General features: G+C 40.7%; 1 protein-coding gene across 5 annotated transcripts in view; it reads left to right on the forward strand.

Moving 5' to 3' along the window:
- Nucleotides 1–26115, forward strand: part of REC114 (REC114 meiotic recombination protein) — a 184611-nt gene that overhangs the window by 143958 nt on the left and 14538 nt on the right. For all 5 annotated transcript variants that reach the window (XM_061430307.1, XM_061430305.1, XM_061430306.1 and 2 more), the window contains exon 3: nt 22476–22559. In XM_061430307.1, coding sequence (XP_061286291.1) covers nt 22476–22559 — 84 coding nt within the window. The remainder of the gene's footprint in view (nt 1–22475; nt 22560–26115) is intronic.

Here is a 26115-nt window from a genome sequence, read left to right on the forward strand (position 1 = left end):
ATATGTAGGTGTTTATATACTTCACCCTTCCCACTTATTCCTTTGCACACCATAGAAAAGAGCTGGGTTTTATTCTGAGATAGTGTTACCAAATTCGGCTTGTGTGCCTGACGCACCGTGAGGCCCATCAATACTAAACGTTAGAGTTTGGAACAGAGGAAGATTCCTACAAGGAGATGAGTGCTCATGCCCTAAGAACCCCAAAGTTACTGAAAGCTTTCAGCAAGCTCCTTTCAAAGCAAAAGGTGAGGGAGAGGCGTGATTGGTTGTTGCAGACTTCTTGAGGTCAGGTCATGGTCGGGTAACAATGTTCCTGTAAACCTCTACCAGATGAATGTTATTCTCTGTCCTGACGAGAAAGGGTGAAGTCCCAAGGCACAGCTTTCACCCTCCAAGGTCCTGGTCCTGACGAAGGGGAGGCAGAGCTCAGTTGGCAGCTCCTTCAGGTCCAGGTTCCCACATCCTGCCCAGCTGTCGTCCCTGAGGGAACCAGGCACCCAACCCAGACTGGCCCTCATTCTCCTCAGGCTGCACAAATGGGAGACCCCAGGTATTATAGACTGCAGCCCAGGCAGACGGCCACTGCTGGTAGGTCGCAGAGAGAGGGATGAGACGTTCACTGCTCCTCAGGGCCTATGCTATGCTAAGTCACTTCAGTCGTGTTCGACTCTGTGAGACCCCGTAGACGGCAGCCCACCAGGCTCCCCGTCCCTGGGATTCTCCAGGCAAGAACACTGGAATAGGTTGCCATTTCCTTCTCCAATGCATGAAAGTGAAAAGTGAAAGTGAAGTCGCTCAGTCATGTCTGACTCTTAGCGACCCCATGGACTGCAGCCCACCAGGCTCCTCCGTCCAGGGGATTTTCCAGGCAAGAGTACTGGAGTGGGGTGCCATTGCCTTCTCTGCCTCAGGGCCTGGGTCATGGCTAATGGAGGGCCTTAGTGAGGGCTCTGGAGGTCTGCAGGATATAGTCCCAGTCTGTTCCCTGGGCCCTCCAACTCACCCACTGGCCCACGGCTGGGTGAACAGTAGGGGCCTCCAGCAAAAGACCGGAATCTGCCTCTTACCTCACTCTCCACCTGATGACCACCACACCACTAAGCCTTGACTGAATCACTTCCCCAGTGGTCCCTCATTGACAGTTGCCAGTGGGCAGGGCCCACTGTGGCACTGACCAGTAGCTGAGCAGGACACTAACAGGTACTCATTGACAGTTGGTTGCTTGTGGGTGGGGCCCACTGTGTCGCTGACCAGTAGCCGAGCAGGACACTAACAGGCATTCATTGATGGTTGGTTGCTTGTGGGTGGGGCCCACTGTGGCACTGACCAGTAGCCGAGCAGGACAGTAACAGGCACTCATTGACGACTGGTTGCTTGTGGGTGGGGCCCACTGTGGCGCTGACCAGTAGCCGAGCAGGACACTAACAGGCACTCATTGACGATTGGTTGCTTGTGGGCCCTCTCTGGCGCTGACCAGTAGCCAAGCAGGACACTAACAGGTACTCATTGACGGTTGGTTGCTTGTGGGTGGGGCCCACCGAGGCACCGAGCAATGGCTGAGCAAACCTTGTTCCCTAGCAACAGGTGCAGAGTAATGAGGCACAGCAATGGCTGCCTGCTAAGGGCTGTGCTCATCCTGCTCTGTTACAGGAGGACATTTTTGAAGGATTCTAAACAGGGGAGTGACAGTTGTGATTTTTTAAATGAAAATTATCTCACAGTTGTGCAGCAAAAAGGCTGGATGGGCAAGAAGATACTTTAGGAAGCTAGTTACAAATTAAGAAAATGGTGGCCCTTACTCAGATGATTGGAGTTGATTCAGTGGGTTGATTAAGGAGATATTAAAAGTAGAATCAGTAACTAGTGGCAGGTTGGAAATGGCAGTGGTAGAGAGGCAAGTGACGGGGAGCGTCTAGGTTTCTGGCTCAGCTGAAGCTGGCATCCTTCGTTCTGGTTAGGGGGCTCCAGAAGAGAGCCAGCCTGGCAGCGGGTGTTTGTGATTACTACAGCTCTGGTTCTGGACAGTCGGAATTTGAGGTGTCTTTGAGACACTCAAGCAGAGATGTCAGTTCCATAAACATTCTCTTTGCTGTTTAACAGTTAAAGGGGTTCTTTGAAGGTCATAGAGAGGTCTGCACTAGAGATAAGATTTGGGAATCACAGACTTTTAAATAGTAATTGAGGCTGTGGATGTGGTGAGAATATCCTGGGGAGGGGATAAAAAAAGATGAACAATGGAAAGAGGAGGTTGAGGAGATTAAGATAGTAAAGGAGGTGGCAGAGAAGGAGCTGTCAGGGATAGGAGGAAAGCTGGGAGAGTGTGGGGTCATAGAAGCCAAGGCAGTTGTGTTTCAAAAAGGAAGAGGGGGTCAGCTATGGTGAATACTGCCAAGACATTGAATAGGAGTAAGATTTTTAAAAATGAGTTAATTAGTGTGTTGTTAAACAAGAAGATGTGGAGTTTTGAAAATGGTGTGACAATTGGACAGGGAAATCTGGATAGATAATTGAACTCTTAAAAAGAAAATTATGTTTGCTTTAATCCATGTATTAATTAAATTCTTTGGGTTGCAAATAACAGAAACCCAACTCAATCTCCTTTAAACAAAATGACTTATTGCCCTGTGGAACTCTCATGTCCAAGGATAGGAGTGGCCCCTGGGACCTTGAATCTAGGGGCTCCAACAGTATCATTAGCTGTGTAGATGTGTGTTTCTGTGTCTCTATCTTTATCTCTCAGCTCTGCTTTCCTCTAAGGAAGGATTTCCCCTGGTGGTCCCTGGCAACGTAAGGCCTTTTTTTAACCCTTACAATTCCAATGGAAAGAGTATCCCTCCTTCCCAGTTTTGGCAACAACCTCAGGGTTTACTTGGATTTTTCTCATTTATATCACAGGCTTATCCATAAACTAATCACCTGGGTCAGAAGCAATTAGATATGCTGACAGGTGAGGCCTGAGTCACCTCTCACCCCTGGATCTGGGCCAGATAAGAAAGTCAGTCTTGTCTGAATCACATGGGTTATAAATAAGGTGATTTCCCAAAGGAAGGTCAAGATCTGTTCCCTGAAGGAGGAAGAAGGTATGCTGGGCAGGTGGAAACAACAGACATCTACTTCAACTGTAAAATAAGCCTTTGGCTCAATATATTGGAATGACCGCTTCTGCAGTGTATTTTGTAGGCAACTTTTCGGCATAAAGGATGACTAGATCTCTCTGTTACTATAACTTATAGAAAGGGCCCCTGGGTCTGATTCTTATGGCTAGAGAAAGGTAATTATTTTTGCTCCATGTACTGCTGCCCGTTTGGGAAGCTGAATAATAACTAATCTTCAGCAAGTATTTGAGTAGAAGCTTAATATCACCAGTCATTAGAGAAATGCAGATCAAAACCACGAGGACAATCACCTCACGTAAGTCAGGATGACCACTATAAAACAACAAACAGAAAATAATGTTTATGAGGATTTGGAGAAATTGGGACCCTGGTGCACTGTTAGTAGGGTTGTAAAATGGTGACTGCAACCATGAAATTAAAAGACGCTTGCTCCTTGAAGAAAAGCTATGACAAACCTAGACAGCATATTAAAAAGCAGAGACACTACTTTGCCGACAAAGGTCTGTATGTATATTCAAAGCTATGGTTTTTCCAGTAGTCGTTTCTGAATGTGAGAGTTGGACCATAAAGAAGGTTGAACGCCAAAGAATTCATGCCTTTGCACTATGGTTTTGGAGAAGACTCTTGAGAGTCCCCTTGGACTGCAAGGAGATCAAACCAGTCAATCCTAAAGGAAATCAGTCCTGAATATTCATTGGAAAGGACTGATGCTGAAGCTGAACCTCTAATACTTTGGCCACCTAATTTGAAGAGCTGACTCATTAGAAAAGACCCTAATGCTGGGAAAGATTGAGGAGAAGGAGACGACAGAGGATGAGGTGGTTGGATGATATTACTGACTTGATGGAGTTGAGTTTGAGCAAGCTCTGGGAGATGGTGAAGGACAGGGAAGCCTGGCGTGCTGCAGCCCATGGTGTCGCCAAGAGTTGGACAGGACTGAACGACTGAACAGCAGCAACAGCAACAACCCGTGACCCAGCAGTTCCACTTCTGGGTACATATCTGAAAGAATTGAAAGCAGGGAGTCTCAGAGATATTTGTGCACCCCTGTTTTATCAGCATTATTTACAGTAGATAGGCAGAAGGTGGAAGCAACCCATGTATCCATCAACAAATGAATGGATAAACGAAAATGTGGTGTATCTGACAATGGAATAATATTCATCCTTAGAAAGGAAGGGAAGTCTGGCACATGCTACAACAGGAATGAATCTCAAACATTATGCTAAGTGAAACACGCCTGTCCCAATAAGACAAACACTATATGACTCCACTTCTGCGAGGTCCTCAGGGTAGTCAAATTTATGGAGACAGAAAGGGAAATGGTTTTCCGGGGGAGGGGGAAAGGAGGAGCTATTGTTTAAAGGGTGCAGAATTTCAGTTTTGTAAGATGAGACGGTTCTGGGGATACATTGTACAACAGTGTGAGTGTGCTTGGTACCACTTGACCACACACTTAAAAGTGATTGTGATGGTTTTATGTATTTTTTATCACAATTTAAAAAAATTTAAAGACATATCGACTGTTTGAGCAAATTACATAGATTTCCTTAAGAAATCTTAAGGACATTTTGCAGTAAGGATTGGTGCACATAGCCAAAGCCATGGAAATGTTAGGGGATCGATTCATCAGCAGCTGCACGTGGCACGCCTCCACCACCACCTCGTTCCACTTTGTGCTGGATACACCTCTGAACCAGATGGTCGTTTCACTTTGCAATGGCTTTGATAGATTTGTATGACCCACTTACCCTCATTTTCCTGGCCTTACATAGTTCAGTTGTGTTATGTGTTATCTGTAACTACCTTTTTGAAAAGAGTACTTCAAATCTAGTTCCCGGGAGTTTGTAATTCATCATTATATTTCTTTATAAGAAATCCATCCATGACTTCTTTTATGTCATTGGACATTTTTATTCATTCAGCGATAAATGCCTACTGAATATCACTCTTTTTAAATTTTTACTTTTATTGAGGCATAAACAGCATTAACATTTTATTAGTTTCAGGTATACGATGTACTGATTTGATGTTTGTATACACTGAGAAATGGTCACCACAAAAATCTGGTTAAGCATCTGTCATCTTACATAGTTAAATTATTTTTCTTCTGATGCGAACTTTCAAGATCTACTATCTTAGCAACTTTCAAACATACTATAGAATATTGTTAACTATGGTTACCGTGGTATATATTACATCTTCATGACTTGTTTCATAGCTGGAAATTTGTACCTTTTGACCTTCTTCAAGCATTTGATTGTTATTCTTGAGCTAAGAGATACAAGTGTGCATATGGGCCTTGCTGAAAGCTGCGTAGGACAGAGTGGTGTGTGCCGCAGCAACAGTGTATATAGGGGTATACACTGTCGAGGTATAGGGACCCAGAGGGTCAGTATTTCTTTGGGGATGGGCCGAGGCATAAAGAAAGTCTTCTTAGCAGAGGTAAATGACTGGGATAAACTTTAAAAATTTCTTAACGTACAAAAAAAATACTTAAGAAAAAGTAGACAAATCCAGTCTTGGTGGGAAATTTTAATATACTTCTCTTAATAGCAAATAGTAGAGCAGACAAAAGTCAGTAAGCACTAGAGTATAAACCAATGAACAGTCTTGCCTAATCAACATACATACAACACTGTACCCAAAATGATGGAGTGCACATTTTAAAGTATGTGTAATGTAAGTGCCAGAGTCAAGTATTTGTTATTCTAAGGAGTGCTTAGAGGACATTTTGTAGTCATTATAAAACTATATTGCTGTTCAGTCACTCAGTTATGTCCGATTCTGTGACGCCATAGAATGCAGCACACCATGCTTCCCTGTCCTTCACTATCTCCTGGAGCTTGCTCAAACTCATGTCCATTGAGTCGATGATGTCATCCAACCATCTCACCCTCTGTCATCCCCTTCTCCTCCTGCTTTCAATCTTTCCCAGCCTCAGGGTCTTTTCCAATGAGTCGGCTTTTCGAATATTCAGGATTGATTTCTTTAGGATTGACTGGTTTGATCTCCTTGCTGTCCAAGGGACTCTCAAGAGTCTTCTCTAGCACTACAGTTTGAAAGCATTAGTTCTTCAGCGCTCAGCCTTCTTTATGGCCCCACTCTCCATGATTAGTCAGTTAGTTCAGTTGCTCAGTCCTGTGCAACTCTGTGACCCCATGGACTGCAGCACGCCAGGCTTCCCTGTCCAACACCTGGAGCTTGCTCAGACTCATGTCCACTGATTCAGTGATGCCATCCAACCATCTTATCCTCTGCCATCCCTTTCTCCTACTGCCTTAAATCTTTCCCAGCATCAGTTCTTCACATCAGGTGACCAAAGTATGGGAGCTGCAGCTTCAGCATCAGTCCTTCCAATGAATATTCAGGACTTGTTTCCCTTAGGATTGACTTGTTTGATCTCCTTTCTGTCCAAAGGACTCTCAAGAGTCTTCTCCAGCACCACAGTTCAAAAACATCAATTCTTCGGCGCTCAACTTTCTATATAGTCCAACTCTCACATCCATACATGACTACTGGAGAAACCATAGCTTTGACTGTATGGACCTTTGTTGGCAAGGTAATATCTTTGCTTTTTTATTATGCTGTCTTGGTTGGTCATAGCTTTTCTTCCAAGGAGCAAGCATCTTTTAATTTCATGGCTGCAGTCACCATCTGCAGTCATTTTGGAGCCCAAGAAAATAAAGTCTGTCACTGTTTCCATTGTTTCTCATCTATTTGCCATGAAGTGATGGAACCACATGCCATGTTTTTTGTTTTTTGAATGTTGAGCTTTAAGCCAGCTTTTTCACTCTCCTCTTTCATTTCATCAAGAGGTTCTTTAGTTCTTCTTTGCTTTCTGCCATAAGGGTGGTGTCATCTGCATATCTCCTGCTGCTGCTGCTGTCGCTTCAGTCCTGTCCAACTCTGTGTGACCCCATAGATGGCAGCCCACCAGGCGCCCCCGTCCCTGGGATTCTCCAGGCAAGAACATTGGAGTAGGTTGCCATTTCCTTCTCCAGTGCATGAAAGTGAAAAGTGAAAGTGAAGTTGCTTAGTTGTGTCCGACTCTTCTCGACCCCCATGGACTGCAGCCCACCATGCTCCTCCATCCATGGGATTTTCCAGGCAAGAGTACTGGAGTGGGGTGCCATCACCTTCTCTGCTGCATATTTGAGGTTGTTGATATTTCTCCCAGAAATCTTGATTCCAGCTTGTGCTTCATCCAGCTCAGCATTTTGCATGATGTATTCTGCATATAAGTTAAATAAGCAGAGTGACAATATACAGCCTTGATGTGCTCCTTTCCCAGTTTGGAACCAGTCCATTGTTCCATGTCGGGTTCTAACTGTTGCTTCTTGACCTGCATACAAATTTCTTAGGAGGAAGGTCAGGTAGTCTGGTATTCCTATCTCAAGAATTTTCCACAGTTTGTTGTGATCCACACAGTCAAAGGCTTTGACACAGTCAAGACAGCAGAAATAGATATTTTTCTGGAACCCTCTTTCTTTTTCAATGATCCAGCAGGTGTTGGCAATTTGATCTCTGGTTCCTCTGCCTTTTCTAAATCCAGCTTGAACATCTGCAAGTTCATGGTTCACATATTGCTGAAGCCCAGCCTGAAGAATTTTGAGCATTATTACTAGTGTATGAGATGAGTGCAATTATGCGGTAGTTTGAACCTTCTTTGGCATTGCCTTTCTCTGGGATTGGAATGAAAACTGACATTTTCCAGTCCTGTGGCCATTGCTGAGTTTTCCAGATTTGCTGGCATATTGAGTGCAGCATTTTCACAGCATCATCTTTTAGGATTTGAAATAGCTCAACTGGAATTCCATCACCTCCCCTAGCTTTGTTCATAGTGATGTTTCCTAAGGCCCACTTGACTTCACATTCCAGTATGTCTGGCTCTAGGTAAGTGATCACACCATAGTGGTTATCTGGGTCATGAAGATCTTTTTTGTATAGTTCTTCTGTGTATTCTTGCCACCTCTTCTTCATATCTTCTGCTTCTGTTAGTTCCATACCATTTCTGTCATTTATTGTACCCATCTTTGCATGAAATGTTCCCTTGGTATCTAATTTTCTTGAGGAGATCTCTAGTCTTTCCCATTCTATTGGTTTCCTTTATTTGTTTGCATTGATCACTGAGGATCACTGAGGATCACTTTCTTATCTCTTCTTGCTATTCTTTGGAACTCTGCATTCAAATGAGTATATCTTTCCTTTTCTCCTTTGCCTTTCACTTTTCTTCTTTTCTCAGCTATTTGTGAGGCCTCCTCAGACAACCATTTTGCCTTTTTGCATTTCTTTTTCTCGGGGATCGTCTTGATCACTGCTTCCTGTACAATGTCACAAACCTCTGTCCATAGTTCTTCAGGCACTTTGTTTATCTGATCTAATCTCCATGATAAGAAAAGATGAAAGACTGAAAATCAGTGATTTAAACTTAGAGCTTAAATTGATGGAAAAATAGCACATCAAATGTAAAGAAAGCAGAAGGGAAGAAACAAAAAAGAAATCAATGAATCAGAAAGCAAATATAGAAAAATAACCAACAAAGCCAAAACTAAGTGCTTTGAAAAGATTAACAAAATTGATGAGCCATAACAAAGACTGATTTTTTAAAAACTAGAGAAAATGTAATATTAAGAATGAAAAGGGGGATACCACTTGAAGAGCATTAAACATTAAAGAAATTAAAAGATACTTTTAACATCTTTATATCATGCAGTTTGGTTGTTTGGATGAAATGTATAAATTTCTTGAAAAATACAACTTACCAAAACAGAATAGAATAGAAAAAAGAATAGAAAATTTAAGTAATACAATATTTATTAAGAAAACAAATTCCATTATTTAAGACCTTCCCATGAAGAAAACCTCAAGGTCCATAATTTGTCTGGTGAATTCTTTCAGACATTTAAGGAAGAACCAATATTAGTCTCATACAAACTCTTGCAGACAACAGAAGAAGAAAGAAGTTCCTAATTTTTCTGATAAGAAAGATATCAGAAGAATAATTTACAGAAATATATTATAGGAGAGTCTCTCTTACTGACCTTTTTGTGAATGTAAAAGTCTTTAATATAACAGCAAATTGAATACATAAAAAGGATAATATGTTACAACAAAGTGGAGTGGTTTTTTCTCTTTTTAAAATTAATTTATTTTAATTGGAGGCTAATTGCTTTACAATATTGTAGTGGTTTTTGCCAAACATCGACATGAATCAGCCACGGGCGCACATGTGTTCCCCATCCAGAACCCCCCGCCCACCTCCCCATCGCATCCCCCAGGGTCATCCCAGTGCACCAGGCAAAAGTAGGTTTTTTCAAGAATGCAAGGATAGCTTAATATTTTAAAAACTCAGTGTATTTCACCACATTGACAGAAACTAGAAGAATTATGTGGACATTTTGGTAGATATAAACATTTTGACCTAACAGAAAAGGCCCCTTTCAAAGCCTCTGTCTTCCCAGCCTCCTCTCCTAGTGTTGCTATCTATGCACACGTCCCTTCAGCCATACATGGAGCAGTTTGTACTTGCTGAATCCTGAGTTATTTCTTGCCTCTATCTTTGCTCGTGTTGTACTACCTCTTCTTAATCCGGTAATTTAGACTTATCCTTCAGAAGTCAGCCGAGGATCCTGGGAAGATGTGAGCGGCATAGACTCCCCTCCCCTTATATACAGTAAAAGGCCTTTGGATAACTTCTACCTCTACAGTCAGTATGTAGAACATTTTTATGACCCTTAAAAGGAGAAAACTTTTCTGTAAATATCCCCTACATCTAATCCTAGGTAATTACTGACCTATCTGCTTTCTGTAGAAAATACAGATTAAATTTGTATTTTCTAGAGTTTCACATAATCAGAATCGTATAATACGAACTCTTACGCGTCTGGCTTTTTTTACTTAGTATGTTTTTGAGATTCACCCATGTTATTGTAGCTCATTCTCTCTTATTGCATAGTTTTATTCCATCTTATGAATATTCTATAGATTATCCAATTAAGTGTTCCTGGACATTTGAGTTGTTTCTAATTTGAGGCTTTTATGAATAAAGCTATCATGAACATTACTGCACAAGTTTCCTTTTTTTTTTTTTTAGTGTATAAGGTTTTGTGTAGATATGTATTTTCTTTTTCCCTGGGAAAATTCCTAAGAGTGAAATTGCTGGATAGTATGGTAAGTATGTTTTATACTTTATAAGGAACTGCCAAATTGTTTTCCAAAGTAGTTGTGTATATAAACTGACCAGTAATGCATGAGTATTCCAGCTGCTTCTTATCCTAGGCAACACTTGGTATTGTTAATCTTTTTAATTTTAGCTTACCTGTTGGGTTTGTGATGGTATCTCATTGTGATTTTAATTGACATTTCTCTGATAATGAATGTTGAGTATATTTTAAGGTGTTTATTAGCCATTAATACCTCCTCTTTTGTATTGGGATGATCAAAAGGTAACACTTCATTTGTTATCTTTTTATCAGTTTTACCTTTTACCTATTGAGTTGTCAGAAGTTTTTTTTTTTAATTAATTTTTTTGGAGTATAGTTGCTTTACAGTGTGTGTTAGTTTCTACTGTACAGCAGAATGAACCAACCGTAGGTATACATGTGTCTGCTCCCTGCTGGACTTCCTTCCCATCCAGGCCCCCACAGAAGATTAGGTAGAGCTCCCTGTGCTAGACAGTCTGTTCTCACTGGTTATTTTATACAGAGTATCAGTAGTGCATATGTGTTAAGTCTCAATCTCCCAGTTCTTCCCACCCCCCCCCTTGATATCCATATATTTGTTTTCTACGTCTGTGTCTCTGTTTCTGCTTTGCAAATAAGATCATCTATACCATTTTTCTCGGAGAAGGCAATGGCACCCCACTCCAGTACTCTTGTCTGGAAAATCCCATGGACAGAGGAGCCTGGTAGGCTGAAGTCCATGGGGCGGCTAAGAGTCGGACACGACTGAGCGACTTCACTTTCACTTTTCACTTTCATGCATTGGAAAAGGAAATGGCAACCCACTCCAATGTTCTTGCCTGGAGAATCCCAGGGACGGGAAGCCTGGTGGGCTGCTGTCTGTGGGGTCTCACAGAGTCGGACACGACTGAAGCGACTTAGCAGCAGCAGCAGCAGCATACGATTTTTCTAGATTTGACATATATGTGTTAATATATATTTGTTTTTCTCTTTCTGGCTCACTTCACTGTGTATGACACTTTCTAGGTTCCTTCATGTCTCTACAAATAGCCCAGTTTCATACCATTTTATGGCTGAGTAATATCCCAGTGTCTGTATGTATCCTCTGCTGATGGACATGTAGGCTGCTTCCATGTCCTGGCTACTGTGAACAGTGCTGCTGTGAAAACTGGGGTATAGGTGTCTTTTTGAATTACGGTTTTTCTCTGGATATTCTGTCAGAGGTTTTTAAAATATATATATTCTGAATTTCAAGATCTTTATTTGATGTATGTACTGTGAACATTTTCTCCCATACTATGGCTTACTTTTTGGCTTACTCTTTCATCTTCTTAATATTGTCTTTGGAAGAGCTAAAGATTTAAAATTTTCAGTTCAGTTTATGAAATGCTGCCTCATGGTTCATACTTTCTGTGTCCTATAAAAGAAATCTTTGCCTGTCATTTATTTATTAGGCATGAATTTATTTTCAGTTAATTTTTAAAAATGGTGTGAGGTAAGGGTCAAGGGTTTTTTCCCCCCATATGAATAATTTTGTTGTCCCAATACCACTTTTTTTTTTTTCCCCAGAAGTGAGGTTCCTGGATCATATGGGAGTTCTATTTTTAATTTTTTGGGTTTTTTTGAATTTATTTATTTTCATTTGTTTAAAAGACTGTACTTTCTTCATTGAACTAATGTAGTACTTTTATTGAAATCAATTGCCCGGTATGTGAGGGTCTGTTTCTGGAGTCTGCTCTGTGACATGACATGCCTGTTCTTATGCCAAAGCCATACTGTCTTGGTTACCCTAATTTTGTACTGCTCTTGAAACTAGTTGTGTAAATCTTTCAATTCTGCCATTTTCCAGCTTATTCTAGGTCTTTTGCATGTTCATGTGAATTTTAGAGTCAGATCTATAAATTTCTACAAGGTTTTACCTGGCATTTCCTCGAGTCTGTATGTCACCTTGGAGAGAGTTAAATCTTAACACTGTCATAATCTAGTCTAAGAAAAGGTATATCCCTCCCTTTGTTTAGGGCTGACTTCATTTGTTACCTTTTTATCAAGTATCACAGTCCTGCACTCCCTGCTTTCCATTGTCTGACCACAGTTGTTGCCAGTAGTTTGTCCAGCTTTCTAGTTGTTTATGACAGAAGTATAATTTTTGACTCTCATATTCCTTCTTGGCCAGAAATGGCATCATAGCTTTTGAATCTTCTCAAAGTGTTAGTCGCTTAGTTGTGTCCAACTCTTTGTGACCCCATGGACTGTGTAGCCCACCAGGCTCCTCTGTCCGTGGCGTTTTCCAGGCAAGAATACTAGAGTGGGTAGCCATTCCCTTCTCCAGGGGAATCTTCCCGACCCAGGGATCGAACCTAGGTCTCCTGCGTTGCAAGCAGATTCTTTACCACCTGAACCACCATGGAAGCCCTGAATCTTCTTAGATCTCTCCATAAAAATGAATGAAATAGGAAGACAAAGCCAGTTACCATGCGTGACATCTACAACACAACCAGAAGATAAGGCATTTCTTTGACCCTCAGAATATGAGTATATGAGGCTAAATCACAGACAGCTGAAGACCTGTGTGATTTCATCTTCCGTACAGGAAGAAACAAGGAATCAGCTGAGCTTCTGCTGCCTTGAGATTAGTAAAGGCTTTTCAGAATTCAGAAGTCAACTTGAGAAGGTTCTCACTAACCAAAGAGGATCAATAACTTCGATGGATTGAAACAGCAAATACATTTTAATTTGTGAGTTTCAAATGATAATTCAAAAAAAAATACCTCATTGTCATCATTGGAGTGTACTAGGGAAGCGAAGTGAAGTCGCTCAGTCGAGTCCGACTCTTTGCGACCCCATGGCCTGCAGCCTCCCAGGCTTCTCCATCCATGGGATTTTCCAGGCAAGAGTACTGGAGTGGGGTGCCATTGCCTTCTCCAGGGGATCTTCCCGACACAGGGTTTGAACCCAGGTCTCCCACGTTGTGGGTAGACGCTTTACTGTCTGAGTCACCAGGGAAGTACTAGGGAACCACCTCATTATTTAGAAAGCTGGCAAATATAAGAAAAAAATCAAGCATTTATCCTATTTCCTATTTTTACCTAAATAAACAAAGTAGTTGATGAAACACTTTCTCTTTATAGATGTATTTTAGCTCATAAATGAAGAATGAATGAGGGGCTTCCCTGGTGGTCCAGTGGTTAAGAATTTGCCTTGCAGTGGAGGGGAACACCGGTTTGACCCCTGGTCCTGAAGGATCCCACATGCCATGAGGCAACTGAGCCTGTGTGCAACAACTCCTGAGCCTGTGCACCCTAGAGCCTGTGTTCTGCACCAAGAGGAGCCACCGCAGTGAGAAGCCCGCACACTGCAACCAGAGAGTAGCCCCGCTCACTGCAACTAGAGAAAGCCTGCACGTAGCCACCAAGACCCTGCACAGCCAAAACCAAAAGTAAAGATATTTTAAAAAGAAAAAAAAAAGAATGAAAAAACTAAAACATTGTTTTGCCACCACTGATGAAATCAGTGGGTCTTGGCAGAAATGATCAATGGCTGCTAACTTCACCAAAAAAGGCCAAAAAGACATTTCTGTGGAATCACTCATGACCACGTAGGAAGTAGGTACAAAATCTAAGGGAAAAATATCAAACCTGGACTGATCAAGCTTCTTGATCTGATTACCAGTCTATAATTATGAGACAGAGGTATATACTAAAAAACAATAAGGATACAATTACAAAAGTTAGCCAGGATAACTCTAGAGTAGGGATCAGCACAGTATGCCCATGGGACAGACCTGCCTCACTGCCTGGTTTTTTTGTGTGTGTGTAAGGCTTGTGAGATAACAGTTTCTACATTATGTAACTGGTTGGAAAAAAGCAATAATATTGTGCAAGATGTGAAAATTATATGAAATTCAAATCCCATGTCCACAAATAAAGTTTTGTTGAAACACCGTCATGCTCATCGGCTGTGGCTGTTCTCATGCTACAGAGGGCAGCCGTGGACGTAAATACTTGTAACAGAGACTACAGATTCCACAAAACCTAAAATATTTACTCACTGGCCCTTTACAGTAAGAAAAATAAAACAACCCGGCTGATCTCTCATTTAGAGGATTAATGACCCAGTTTCTTCAAAAAAAAGAAAAGTAAGGAGAAAAAAGAGATGAAAGAAAGAATCAGTAGTTTACCAGACTTACAAGACATATTAATCGTCATAGTATGTAGATCATAATTGGACCCCTCTTCAAAAAAAATGAAGCAGTGTAAAATAAAGTCAGAAACATGAATAGTGATAAAGACATGTGATGATATTACGGAGTTGTGAAATAAGATTGACCATATTACGAAAATTGTGACTGGAAGATGGGTGCGTGGTGGTTCATTATACTGTTTTCTGTACTGTCATAAATGTTGGAAAATCTATTTTGCAAACTTAAAAATAAATTATTTCAAAATTTAAGTCTCTTAAGAATCGCTTAAGGGGTTATCTCCTCTGGACCTTATCATCTAAGGCCTCTTCTCTGTGCTTCTGCAGAAACGTGAACTTGCCGCGTCTGTTTTGGCTGTTCCTGCTGAATGGTTCGTTGATTGATTTCCTCAAACTGTTGGTCCCTGGGGGTGGGGGCCATGTGTTATTTGACTTTGAATCGTAGAGTCTGGTATGTAACTGGCACGTTAGACCCTTAATAAATATTTTTGGAACAAATTGTGACTTTTCACGGCATATTGTGATTTCTAGATGTTAAACATTCTAAAATGTGGTCTTTGTTTTGTTGACATTATTCATTAATATTTATTTATTTTACACCTTCAAAACAGCCTGTATTTCAGCATAAAGCCAAATTGTTTAAATACCTCTTACAAATCAGGAAAATATAACTTTAAATTGAGGCAGGTTATTGAATGGGTGTGTTAGTTTGAACTGAGATAGGTGTTTATCTTCACGGTAAGTGTGGTGTAGTTCTTTCCAAGTAAGACAACTATTTCTTCTCCAAGTACAATATTGTGTATTTCTAAATGTAGTGAAAAAAGTCCATATTCAAATCTGAGATCAAAATCTATCCTTATACCAACTATAAATTATTTTTTGTTACTTTTTTGTTCTTTATTTGCTTAATAAATAGCTATTGGTTGTGATTATTGACATTTTAAGACTAAAAAATCCAATTATGTTGCTTGCTTTCTTTATTCTGCACATCACCTTCATATTTTGTAGCAGCTTCTTTATCATGGATATTTTCTTTCCTGCTTTCAGTGTAATTTGAACCTCACAAACCCTGAGCTCCAAGGAAAGTGAGTCAGAAAAACAATCATGATGGTTAAGTCAGAGTCTCCTTTTCAAATAAGTCACCTGGCACCTCAGTGCTTCACATTCATGGTACCTTTTGGTACCCTGGGCTTGGGCACTCATTTGTATTGTGAATTGTCAAATGCTTAGTCATCAAGTTATTTTTGTAACCGTATTCTCCTGTGCTCTTTTCCTCTCAGTCAGGATATTTGTAGCAAATGTGAGGACTTTCTCTTGTTATTTCCATAAAAGTTAAATGCTGTATTTTCTTTCCGGCCCTTATAATCATATCTACCATGGAGTCGCTAAGAGTCGGACAGGACTGAGCAACTTCACTTTCACTTTTCACTTTCATGCATTGGAGAAGGAAATGGCAGCCCACTCCAGTGTTCTTGCCTGGAGAATCTCAGGGATGGGGGAGCCTGGTGGGCTGCCGTCTATGGGGTCACACAGAGTTGGACACGACTGAAGTGACTTAGCAGCAGCAGCAGCAGCAGCATGGTTTTAAAGCTAATTTACCTAGCTAAATGCCAGTGCCCACTGTGGTACCCTCTTGACTTGCTTGCTCAAACTAGTAGGTGAAGTCAGACCTGAGAGGTTTCTAAGTTCAGTTCAGTTCAGTCACTCAGTTGTGTCCGACTCTTTGCGACCCCATGAATCACAGCACTCCAGGCCTCCCTGTCCATCACCAACTCCCGGAGATCACTCAGACTCACGTCCATCGAGTCAGTGATGCCATCCAGCCATCTCATCCTCTGTTGTCCCCTTCTCCTCCTGCCCCCAATCCCTCCCAACATCAGAGTCTTTTCCAATGAGTCAACTCTTCGCATGAGGTGGCCAAAGTACTGGAGTTTCTTCAGCTTTAGCATCATTCCTTCCAAAAAAATCCCAGGGCTGATCTCCTTCAGAATGGACTCGTTGGACCTCTTTGCAGTCCAAGGGACTCTCAAGAGTCTTCTCCAACACCACAGTTCAAAAGCATCAATTTTTCGGCACTCAGCCTTCTTCACAGTCCAACTCTCACATCCATACATGACCACAGGAAAAACCATAGCCTTGACTAGATGGACCTTTGTTGGCAAAGTAATGTCTCTGTTTTTTAATATGCTGTCTAGGTTGGTCATAACTTTCCTTCCAAGGAGTAAGCGTACTTTAATTCCATGGCTGCAATCACCATCTGCATTGATTTTGGAGCCCAGAAAAATAGTCAGCTACTGTTTCCGCTGTTTCCGCATCTATTTGCCATGAAGTGATGGGACCAGATGCCATGATCTTAGTTTTCTGAATGTTGAGCTTTAAGCCAACTTTTTGACTCTCCACTTTCACTTTCATCAAGAGGCTCTTTAGTTCTTCTTCGCTTTCTGCCATAAGGGTGGTGTCATCTGCATATCTGAGGTTATTGATATTTCTCCTGGCAATCTTGATTCCAGCTTGTGCTTCATCCAGCCCAGCGTTTCTCATGATGTACCCTGCATATAAGGTAAATAAGCAGGGTGACAGACAATATACAGCCTTGACGTACTCCTTTTCCTGTTTGGAACCAGTCTGTTGTTCCATGTCCAGTTTTAATTGTTGCTTCCTGACTTGCATATAGGTTTCTCAAGAGGCAGGTCAGGTGGTCTGGTATTCTCATCTCTTTCAGAATTTTCCACAGTTTATTGTGATCATTTTGGTTTATCTTTATAATACTTGTAACTCTTACTTATAATGACAGGGACCAAGGAGAACATGGATAACTAAAATCTGGAAATGAGGTTCATAATTTATAATACGTGAAAGTCAAAGCCTGAGGCTCTCTTTATATAAAGTGTGGTGTAACCCCCACCTTGGAGTCGTGTGGTGTTCTGGCCACTGCACCTCAAGGAGACTGCAGAGCTGGACAGCATGAGGGGATGGGTCAAAGTATGATTGGAGGAAATAGGGGGTGTCAGCGATTGGCATTCTTTGATTATTCAACAGATATGCAAGATACAAAGATGAATGTTCTTTGGAGTTTTCGATAAAAGGGGAACTAGAAGGGGAGGGACAGAATGACAGACAGGTACACAGACATTACCTTGCACAGCACCTCCTGACTGCTGATTTCAGTGCAGATTTTTAGCCCTTGTTTTTATGCTATCCCTGGACATCACCTGACTGCTGACCATTCTTCACTAGAAAGTCTCACTCCTCTAAGCTTCCACACTCCTCTATCCTAGACTCAAGTTCTTGATATTGGCTTCTGTTCTTTTTGTCTTATAATAAATTTGGTATTTCCTAGAGTATTCCACTTCTCTTCCTTCCCATTATCAATTCCAAACCATTTTTCTACCCCAGCACTTGCAGGGCATTTGGCAGACTCATCAGTTAACAGTGGATTCCTTTGGCTGGTGGGGGGACAGCATCCCAGGCGAGCTCCCTGGGTGAGTGTGATGCATTCTCCCTTCCTTTTGGGCAGCCTCTGTGTCTCTGTTAAACCCTAGCACAGTGGCTGGCCGTAGCAGGAGCTCAGACACGGGGTGTGTTTCAGTAGCAGCAGGTGCCGTGTGCTGCGGGAGCACAGAGCAAGTCACTTACCTGAGAAGGTTAGAAGAGGTGGCACAGAGGAGCCGTCTCCTTCAAGGAGATTCCAAGAGGGGGATTTTCAGAGATAAGGAGATCAACTATTAAAATGTAGGAATGTATGAATGACAAGTGGTTAGGTATACAGACTTCTTTTTACTAAATCCCAAAACATTAGAATGAAAAAGCCCTTTTTGAATCTTGAATAAGATGAAGTGTTTAAAAAAAAAAAGCAAGATGTTCTGCATCATTGGACAGGTAATAAATTTGTGGATCTCATTCCCAAGAAATTACATTGGCATGAAATATTTTGTTGATTTTCATGAAATTTCATTCTTTCATTCACTAAAACTTGCTGAATCATCTTCTACGTGTCAAAGATTATAATGAGTGTATTCTTGTTGTCACTGTTTAGTTACTAAGTCATGTCTGATTCTTTGCAACCCCATGGACTGTGACCCTCCAGGCTCCTCTGTCCATGGGATTCTCCAGGCAGGAATACTGGAGTGGGTTGCCATTTTCTTCTCCAGGGGATCTTCCCGACCCAGGGATTGAACACAAGTCTCCTGCCTTGGCAGGCATATTCTTTACCACTGAGCCACCAAGGTTGCCCATTGTATGAATAATAGTAAGTAGAACAAACGTAGCCCCTGCCTGTCTGGGCTAATAGTCTAGTGAAAAAATAGATGTCGAACAATCAACACACACACACACAAACTGATAAATGCTATGAAAGAAACAGTACGGTGCTATTGGAAAGCGTCCTAGGGTTGCCCAGCCGAGATTTGGGTTAGGGTGAAGTGAACAGTGGTTAGAGGTTAACTAGGTAAAAAGTCAGGGAGAGGAGGCAGAGGGAAGAGGTGTGTGAAGTTCTATGGAAGGGTGGTTTGGCTAAGCGGAAGAGTAAGAGCCATAAAATGGCTCATCTCAAAGGTGTCCTGGACTGAAGGGCTGCAGGAGCTAATCTAGTGACATTTGCTAAACATTGTGATAGTTCCCAAGGATTCAAGGGGTAATAAGACACATTCTAGAACCTGCCTTGCACTGCCTAGGGATTCCTCCTCATTCTTATCAGGGACAAAGAAATGTAACTAATTACAATATAGCATGGTAAGTACAAGATCCTGAGAGAGCATAGAATTCTGAGAGGTCAGCCAGCTTTGCCTTGTGGGGTTTGGTTGGGATAAAGTGGGGTTTTGAAAGACCAGTGAAAAAGGAAGGCCACTTCAGGAACAAGCTCTACAACAAAATCAGTGTGTGAGGAGCAGCCTGATGCAGCAGGGACGGTGTACGTTGGGAGGGTGGTGGGATGAGAAGGCTGTTTGGAGATTGGCTCTCCGAGACCTGGGCACTGACTGGTGTTGAGGGAGCAGTGAGGAAAGGAGCCCAGTGGGATGCCAGGTTGATCACTCAGGGTGGTGACTGACTGGGATGTGTGATGCCATACGTGGAGGCAGCCGCATATGGGAATGGCAGTGTCTGTGGAGAAAACTCTCCCAGTCTGGCCGAGCTGACATGGAGGGATGTGTGAGCTAGCCAAGTGAAGTCTCCGGGGACCCACAGTGGACTAGAGGTAGGAAGTCAGAGGACTAGAGGAAGTCAGGCCAGGGCCAGGGCCCGCTCATTTATTTTCTAATAAACTTTTTATTCTAGAATAGCTTTGGATTTGCAGAATAGTTGTAAAGGTAGTACAGAGTTCCCATAGATGGATTTATTTAGGTCCTGCTTTCTTCTCTTCCTTGAGTTTATGCCATATTGGAATGGGAATTCTTGTTTACCCAAATATTCCCACATGCATGCATATGAGGCTTAATGTGGTTGAAAAATCAAAACAGTATAAAAGGATAAATAGTAAAAAATCTCACTTCAACCTCTGCCCCGGCCGTACTGTTCACTCTCACTCCCTACAGATAATGATTTGTATTAGTCTCTTGTATACTCATCCTTCCAGTTTGTAAAATGTTATTGTTCAGTCGCTAAGCTGTGACTGACTCTTTTGCGTTCCCGTGGATGGTAGCTCGCCAGCCTTCGCTGCCCCTGGAGTTTTCCAGGTAAGAATACTGCAGTAGGTTGCCACTTCCTTCTCCCTGACTCAGGGATCAGATCCAGACTCCTGCAGGCAGGCAGATTCTTTACCACTGAGTCACCAGGGAAGCCCTTTTAAAATGTAAATGCACGCAAATAATAAGAGTATACCTTGTATGTTCCCTCCTTTCCTTATACAAAGATATCACATCATGGACACTGTTCTGTAGCTTGCTTTCCAGCAGAACAGTGTACCTCACAGATCAACACATAAAGACCGGGAAGGGAGCTGTAAGCCATCTGTGGCTACTGAACACTTGAAATGTGACTGGTGCAACTGAAAAACAGAATTTTAACTTTTATTTAAAATTTAAGTTTAAAAATTAAAGCACTGTAAAATATTATCCCACTAAACTCTGTTGATTTGGTAGGACTGCATTTCACGTTAACCATTTAAAATACAGCATCTCAGCTGAGCTGTGGTATAAGTGTGAATCCCACTGTTGCTGCTGCTACTGCTAAGTTGTTTCGGTCGTGTCCGACTCTGTGCGACCCCACTGGATTTCAGAGACTTAGTACCAAAAAAAAAGAGAACATAAACTATCTTAATAATGTTTTACAGTGTTTGATCATGTTTTGATATATTAGTCGCTCAGTCATGTCTGACTCTTTTATGACCCCATGAACTGTAGCCCACCAGGCTCCTCTGTCCATGGGATTCTCCAAGCCAAGAGTACTGGAGTAGGTTGCCACTTCCTACTGTATTTTGATGTATTAAATTAAATACTAAAATTTTACCGGTTTATTTATGCCTTTAAAATGTAGCTAGTAGTTTAAAATTACATAAGTGGTTCAAATTATACTTCTACTGGACAGCACTGATGTAGGACATCATGTTTTTTACAGCTGTTTAGTATCTCATTGCATAGAGTGTCATACTTTATTTAACCAGTCTGCTGTTGATGTATACTTGAGTTGTTTCCAATCTTTTACCATTAAAAATATGGAGATGCTTAACCCCATCCATACATCACTTCGTATGTGCAAGTTGATCTGTGAAGGGAATCCTCAGTCCAGCAGAGGTTGCTGAGTTGAAGAGTAAAAGCATCCATAGTTCTGGTAACACCATGTTGCCCTCCATAAGGCTGTACCAGTTTGCACTCCTCCTAGCAATGCGTGTGTGCACGTTTCCCACATACTTCCATTTTAAACAGCAGTTTCTACATGTTGGGGGTAATAATGAATATGTTTCTTTTTGCTGCTTCTGAGAGAGTTTTAAAAAGAAATCACAAACGGTTTGCCTGACTTGTTTTTTCATTAAAAAAAAAAAAAGACTCCTATTAATAATAGAATTCTTAGAATCAACATTTTAGAATGGTCTTTTTTTTTCTCCTTTAAAAAAAAAAAAGTCAAGGAATTAACCCACAGTTTTCCTGAACAAAAAATTTCTTTGCAGGTTGTAGCTTTCATCATATTCAAATCTAGGAAGAGGGATTTGATGAGAGTTCAGAAAACTTTTTTATAAAGAGCTGTAGACTTCCCACGTCCCTCCAGCGCCCCCTCTGGCTGTGGTAGACCAACACCGTGAGGCAGATGCAGTTGCTCGATTCTGTACGCTGTCAGTTTATCCCGTCCCCGAGTGAGTTGTCAGTACTAAACGCTAAGCACTTCTCGTGAGCGGCCACAGTCATTAGGCAGTCCATTCTATTTGCATTGTTAGTAAGCTGCAGAAAAGTCTATCTTTACACCTTTAGGATCCAGCAGTTGTCCCTCCCTTGAGATTTATGTGCCCTCCCTCTACTGCTCTCTCTGCCTTTTTTGTTTTTTTTCAGATTGAAATGAAGAACTAGACATTCAGCATCCCAAACCAAACTGCTTCCATTTTTCCATACATAGGAATCTGAAAATAAGATTCTCATGAAGAGAAATCTCACTATATAGTTGGGGATGTGGCAGATAACTTAATGAGTTAGTATAATGGAAACCTTTGGCTTCCAGGAATTATAAACTTGTATTTTGCCAAATCCTAGAGGCGTAACATTGTATTTTATAGCAAATATCTTTAATGGTTTGTTGATTTTCAATATGAAAAGGTTAAGAAAAGCAATACAGGCTGAGACTGTTAATGTTGATCATGACTCAGGAAGAGGACTGAGATACTGGGACTCATTGGAAGGGCCATCCTTGGCAGTTGATATTGAGTCATTTCTATTGTGCTTAAGTTATAGAATAACTAGATAGATAACTTTCTAATACGAAGGAGCGGCATCACAGCTATTCTTTATGTCTCTTTTGCGTCTGTTGCTAATTTTGCTTAATTATTTTGTTTCAGGAGGGGTTTTCACTCATTGGTAGCAAGAACTGGTTGAAGATTGTAAGACGCATGGATTGTCTGTTGTTTGGAACAACCATAAAGGTAAGATTCTGTGTGGCCAACTGTTTTTAAGCAACTGTTCATACACTTCTCATCTGCTAAGTGAGTACTGGAGTGGGTGCAGGAGCTTCTCTTTGCAGGTGAAATGGTACTGGGAAGAACACATTTGTTTAAGAAAGGTTTGCATTCTGAGCAAAACATGAAACAAGGACTATCCAGAGGCAGAAGCATGGTTCATAAGGGGATGTTGCTGAAGAACCAGGGCTGTGATTGATCTGTCAATACCTGCCTGACAGAGCTCTGCGACCATTCTCCATCTCCCAGCACAAATTGGGAGAAGGTGGAGTTACATCATTGTTTGTCTTGCTATTTAGATTTCAAAGGGGGTGTGCTTTCAAATGCTTCACTGAATGTCTTTTCATTTTTCTCTCTTTAATACTAAATAATAAAATTCCTTTTTATTTGCTTACTTGGCTGTATTAAACATAAAGAATGATCCTTATGAAAGCAACATGAAAACTAATCACCTGTATTATTTTCTTTCAGAAATAACTGTAAAAACCAATCTGTTAACATTCACTGACTAGATAATAACTGAAGTTCAGGTAAAAGATCCTAATTTTTATTGGGCTCATAGACTGAGAGTTGAAAGAGGTCTTCAAGAGCACCAGCCACTCCAGAGGATCCCCAGAGAATTCAGAGGGTCCATGAACTGCATGGATTTTCACTGACCTTTAACTGAAATTTATAATTTCGTTCAACGATGCCTGTTGGCATCGGACCACATTTGCACCAGTAGAAATCAAATGTCTTCATATCACTTTTTAGCTGTTTCAGAAATCTTCAATGTCATTTATGCTCATCACACCCCAGTGTTATGGTGGTGGTTAGTCCTGCTGCTGGATCTTTTTATTGAGTATATTAATAAGGAAGCATATATCTTATTAGAGTATAAATTAGTGTTAATAGTGTGATACATTAAGTATACTTCAGTATAATTGGTTTCCTTTGAACTTATATATATTATGTGATTAAAAACATTTTTCTGAGTAGGGGTCCTCTGGCTTCATCTGACGGCCAAAGGGGTCCGAAGCACGTACTCAAAACACGCAGGAGCCCGTTTTCATTTTACGTGAGGGGACTGAATGCAACATAGGCCAGTAGCCAACTAGCTGTCAGAAAACTGGACCCCGCGTTGGTCTCCTATCGATGGTGTCATGTTGAATGAATGTATGTGTCTTCTAAAAAGTTATATTATGCCAAATATGTGTGATATTTGAGTTTTAATTTTTTTATTAATTTTTAAAAAAATAACTGTAAAGGGGAAAATAATTTGACTGCTCAAAAATAATCATTATTAACATTTTAAAGTTTTTACTAGGCATATATATTGTATCAGTAAGAATAATGTTCAGATGCATGTGACCAAAAATCCAGGTGTAATGGCCCCACCCCACAAAATAAAGGGTTATTTTTTTCACTAAATAGAAAAGCCGGAAGCAGGCAGTTGCCGGCAGTTGGCTCAGCAGCTCTGCTGTGCCCGAGTCAACGCCTTTGCAGCTCCCTTGGTCTGCCTTCACATTTTCAAAATGGCTACTAGAGCTGTCGTATTTCATTCATGGGAAACCAGCTTCATCTATCCCTTTTATAAGGAAAGCATAGACTTCCCTGTAAGGCGCTCTACCTCCCATGGTCCCTGAAAGATGTCTGCTTCTGTCTCAGGGACCAGAACAGCGTAACGTGGTCATCCCGATCTGCCAAGATTAGCCAATGAATGTTTGGCTTTTCCAGCCTCTGGTATGGATTGCCTCATGGCAGTGAACAGTGTCTGCCATATAGATAATTTATAATTTGGGGATTGTGGTATACAGAGGGCTTTGTATCCTGCTTTCCTCACTTAACATTGTATCTGGAACATTATACCAAGGCATTTCTTAGTCTTTGAAACATGATTTTCCGTGACTACCTAGTATTTGTATTGTTTGGGTGCACCATGAATCGGTTAACAAATTCCTGATTTTTCACTATTGTAAAAATGTTTTGATTTTCATTAGGATTTATTTACAGAGTTTTTGAGATAAAAGTACTAGAAGTATGAATGTGTATTTCGTAAATGTGCCCTCCAAATAGGTTGTTCCTGTTTCTACAGCACTGACATCTGTAAAAATGCCTATTTGTCCAAATCCTCTCCAACAGGGTGATATAATTTAAATTTAAAAACTAATTTCTAATTTGATAAGCAAAAATGAGCATCTTCCTTTAATTTTCATTTCTTTGGTAACTAGTGAGAATGAATATTTTTTTGTGTGTTTGTTAGCCAACCATCTGTATTTCTTCTGTGAATCACCGTCTACTGCTTTTGCCTAATTTTTCTCTTCAAAGTCTTTACTCTCTGTGTATAGAGATTACATGTTAAATGCATGTATTTTGTGTAGTTATATAATTTGAAAAGTGATTATTGATGTATATACCATATACTTTATATGTAGATTTTTAAATATTCAAGTTTAGGATCCTTTTGCCTGTTGTTATTGGAATGGTATTCTTTATCCAAAGATATTTCTAGCTGCCTAGTACTAGATTTTTTCTGAATTATTTTAAATTTAGCCTCCTTACTAAACTGCTATTAGCTCTGGTAATTTAATTTCTAGGAAAGTAATTTTATAATCTGCAAACAATGATAATTTTCTTCCCATACTTTTCTCACCTTACTGGATTATCTAGACCTTCCAGAACACTGTAATTTGACAGTTACACAGTCATCCTTGACATCTTGCTGACTTGAATGGGAACAAGTGTGTAGACATTAAGAACATTTCTGGCTGTTGACTGGATGTTCTTTACCATGTTAGGGAGATACTCCTTCAACTATAGTTTATTTACTAAAACTTTTATCAGGATTACATATTAAATTTTAACTCCTATCAAAATCATTATTTCACTTTTTTTAATCCTTTGATATATTAATACTGAGCCAACACACTGTGATTTTTGCCTTATTTGGCAAAGGGTACACAACTTTTTTGTTTCTTGACTTGGATAACTTGTAGTTAAACAAGTATTGCAAAACAAACATGTTTCTGTAAATTGATAAATAGAAATATTTAGAAATAAAATGTTTGTTCCTTTAACAGAAATTTAACATAACTTAAATTCAAGGGGCAATAAAGATGATGTTTCTTTTCTCTTTGGCTGAAATAAGTAGATTGTAAAAGATCTGCCTACTTGTAACATGGGCTTCTTTTTTTTTCAGTAATTGTAATCAAAATGATCTTGGCTGATTGGCTAACAGTCGACATGTAATTCCTTATGTGAAAAGACTGATTCAAAGGAATAATTGTAAACCACTGTTGTGACTCACCTCCAATAACTCACTGAAGAATATTTTCATGGTTTTCTCTGGCCTCAGCCTTAAGTATCACCCCTTGGTTTCAAAGCAAAGGATCAAAGAAAATGTTGAAGTCCTTTTTCCATACTCCCCCACCTCCAATTTCTACTTAGAGGAATTCACTGCTAGTGGTGGGATAAACTGCTCCAGTTGGGGTCCTAGTGATGATGGGGAACTTCTTACAGATCTGGGTGAATCTAAAACCAGCAG

This window comes from Bos javanicus, chromosome 10, assembly GCF_032452875.1.
Source record: "Bos javanicus breed banteng chromosome 10, ARS-OSU_banteng_1.0, whole genome shotgun sequence".
Classification (NCBI taxonomy): Eukaryota; Metazoa; Chordata; class Mammalia; order Artiodactyla; family Bovidae; genus Bos; species Bos javanicus.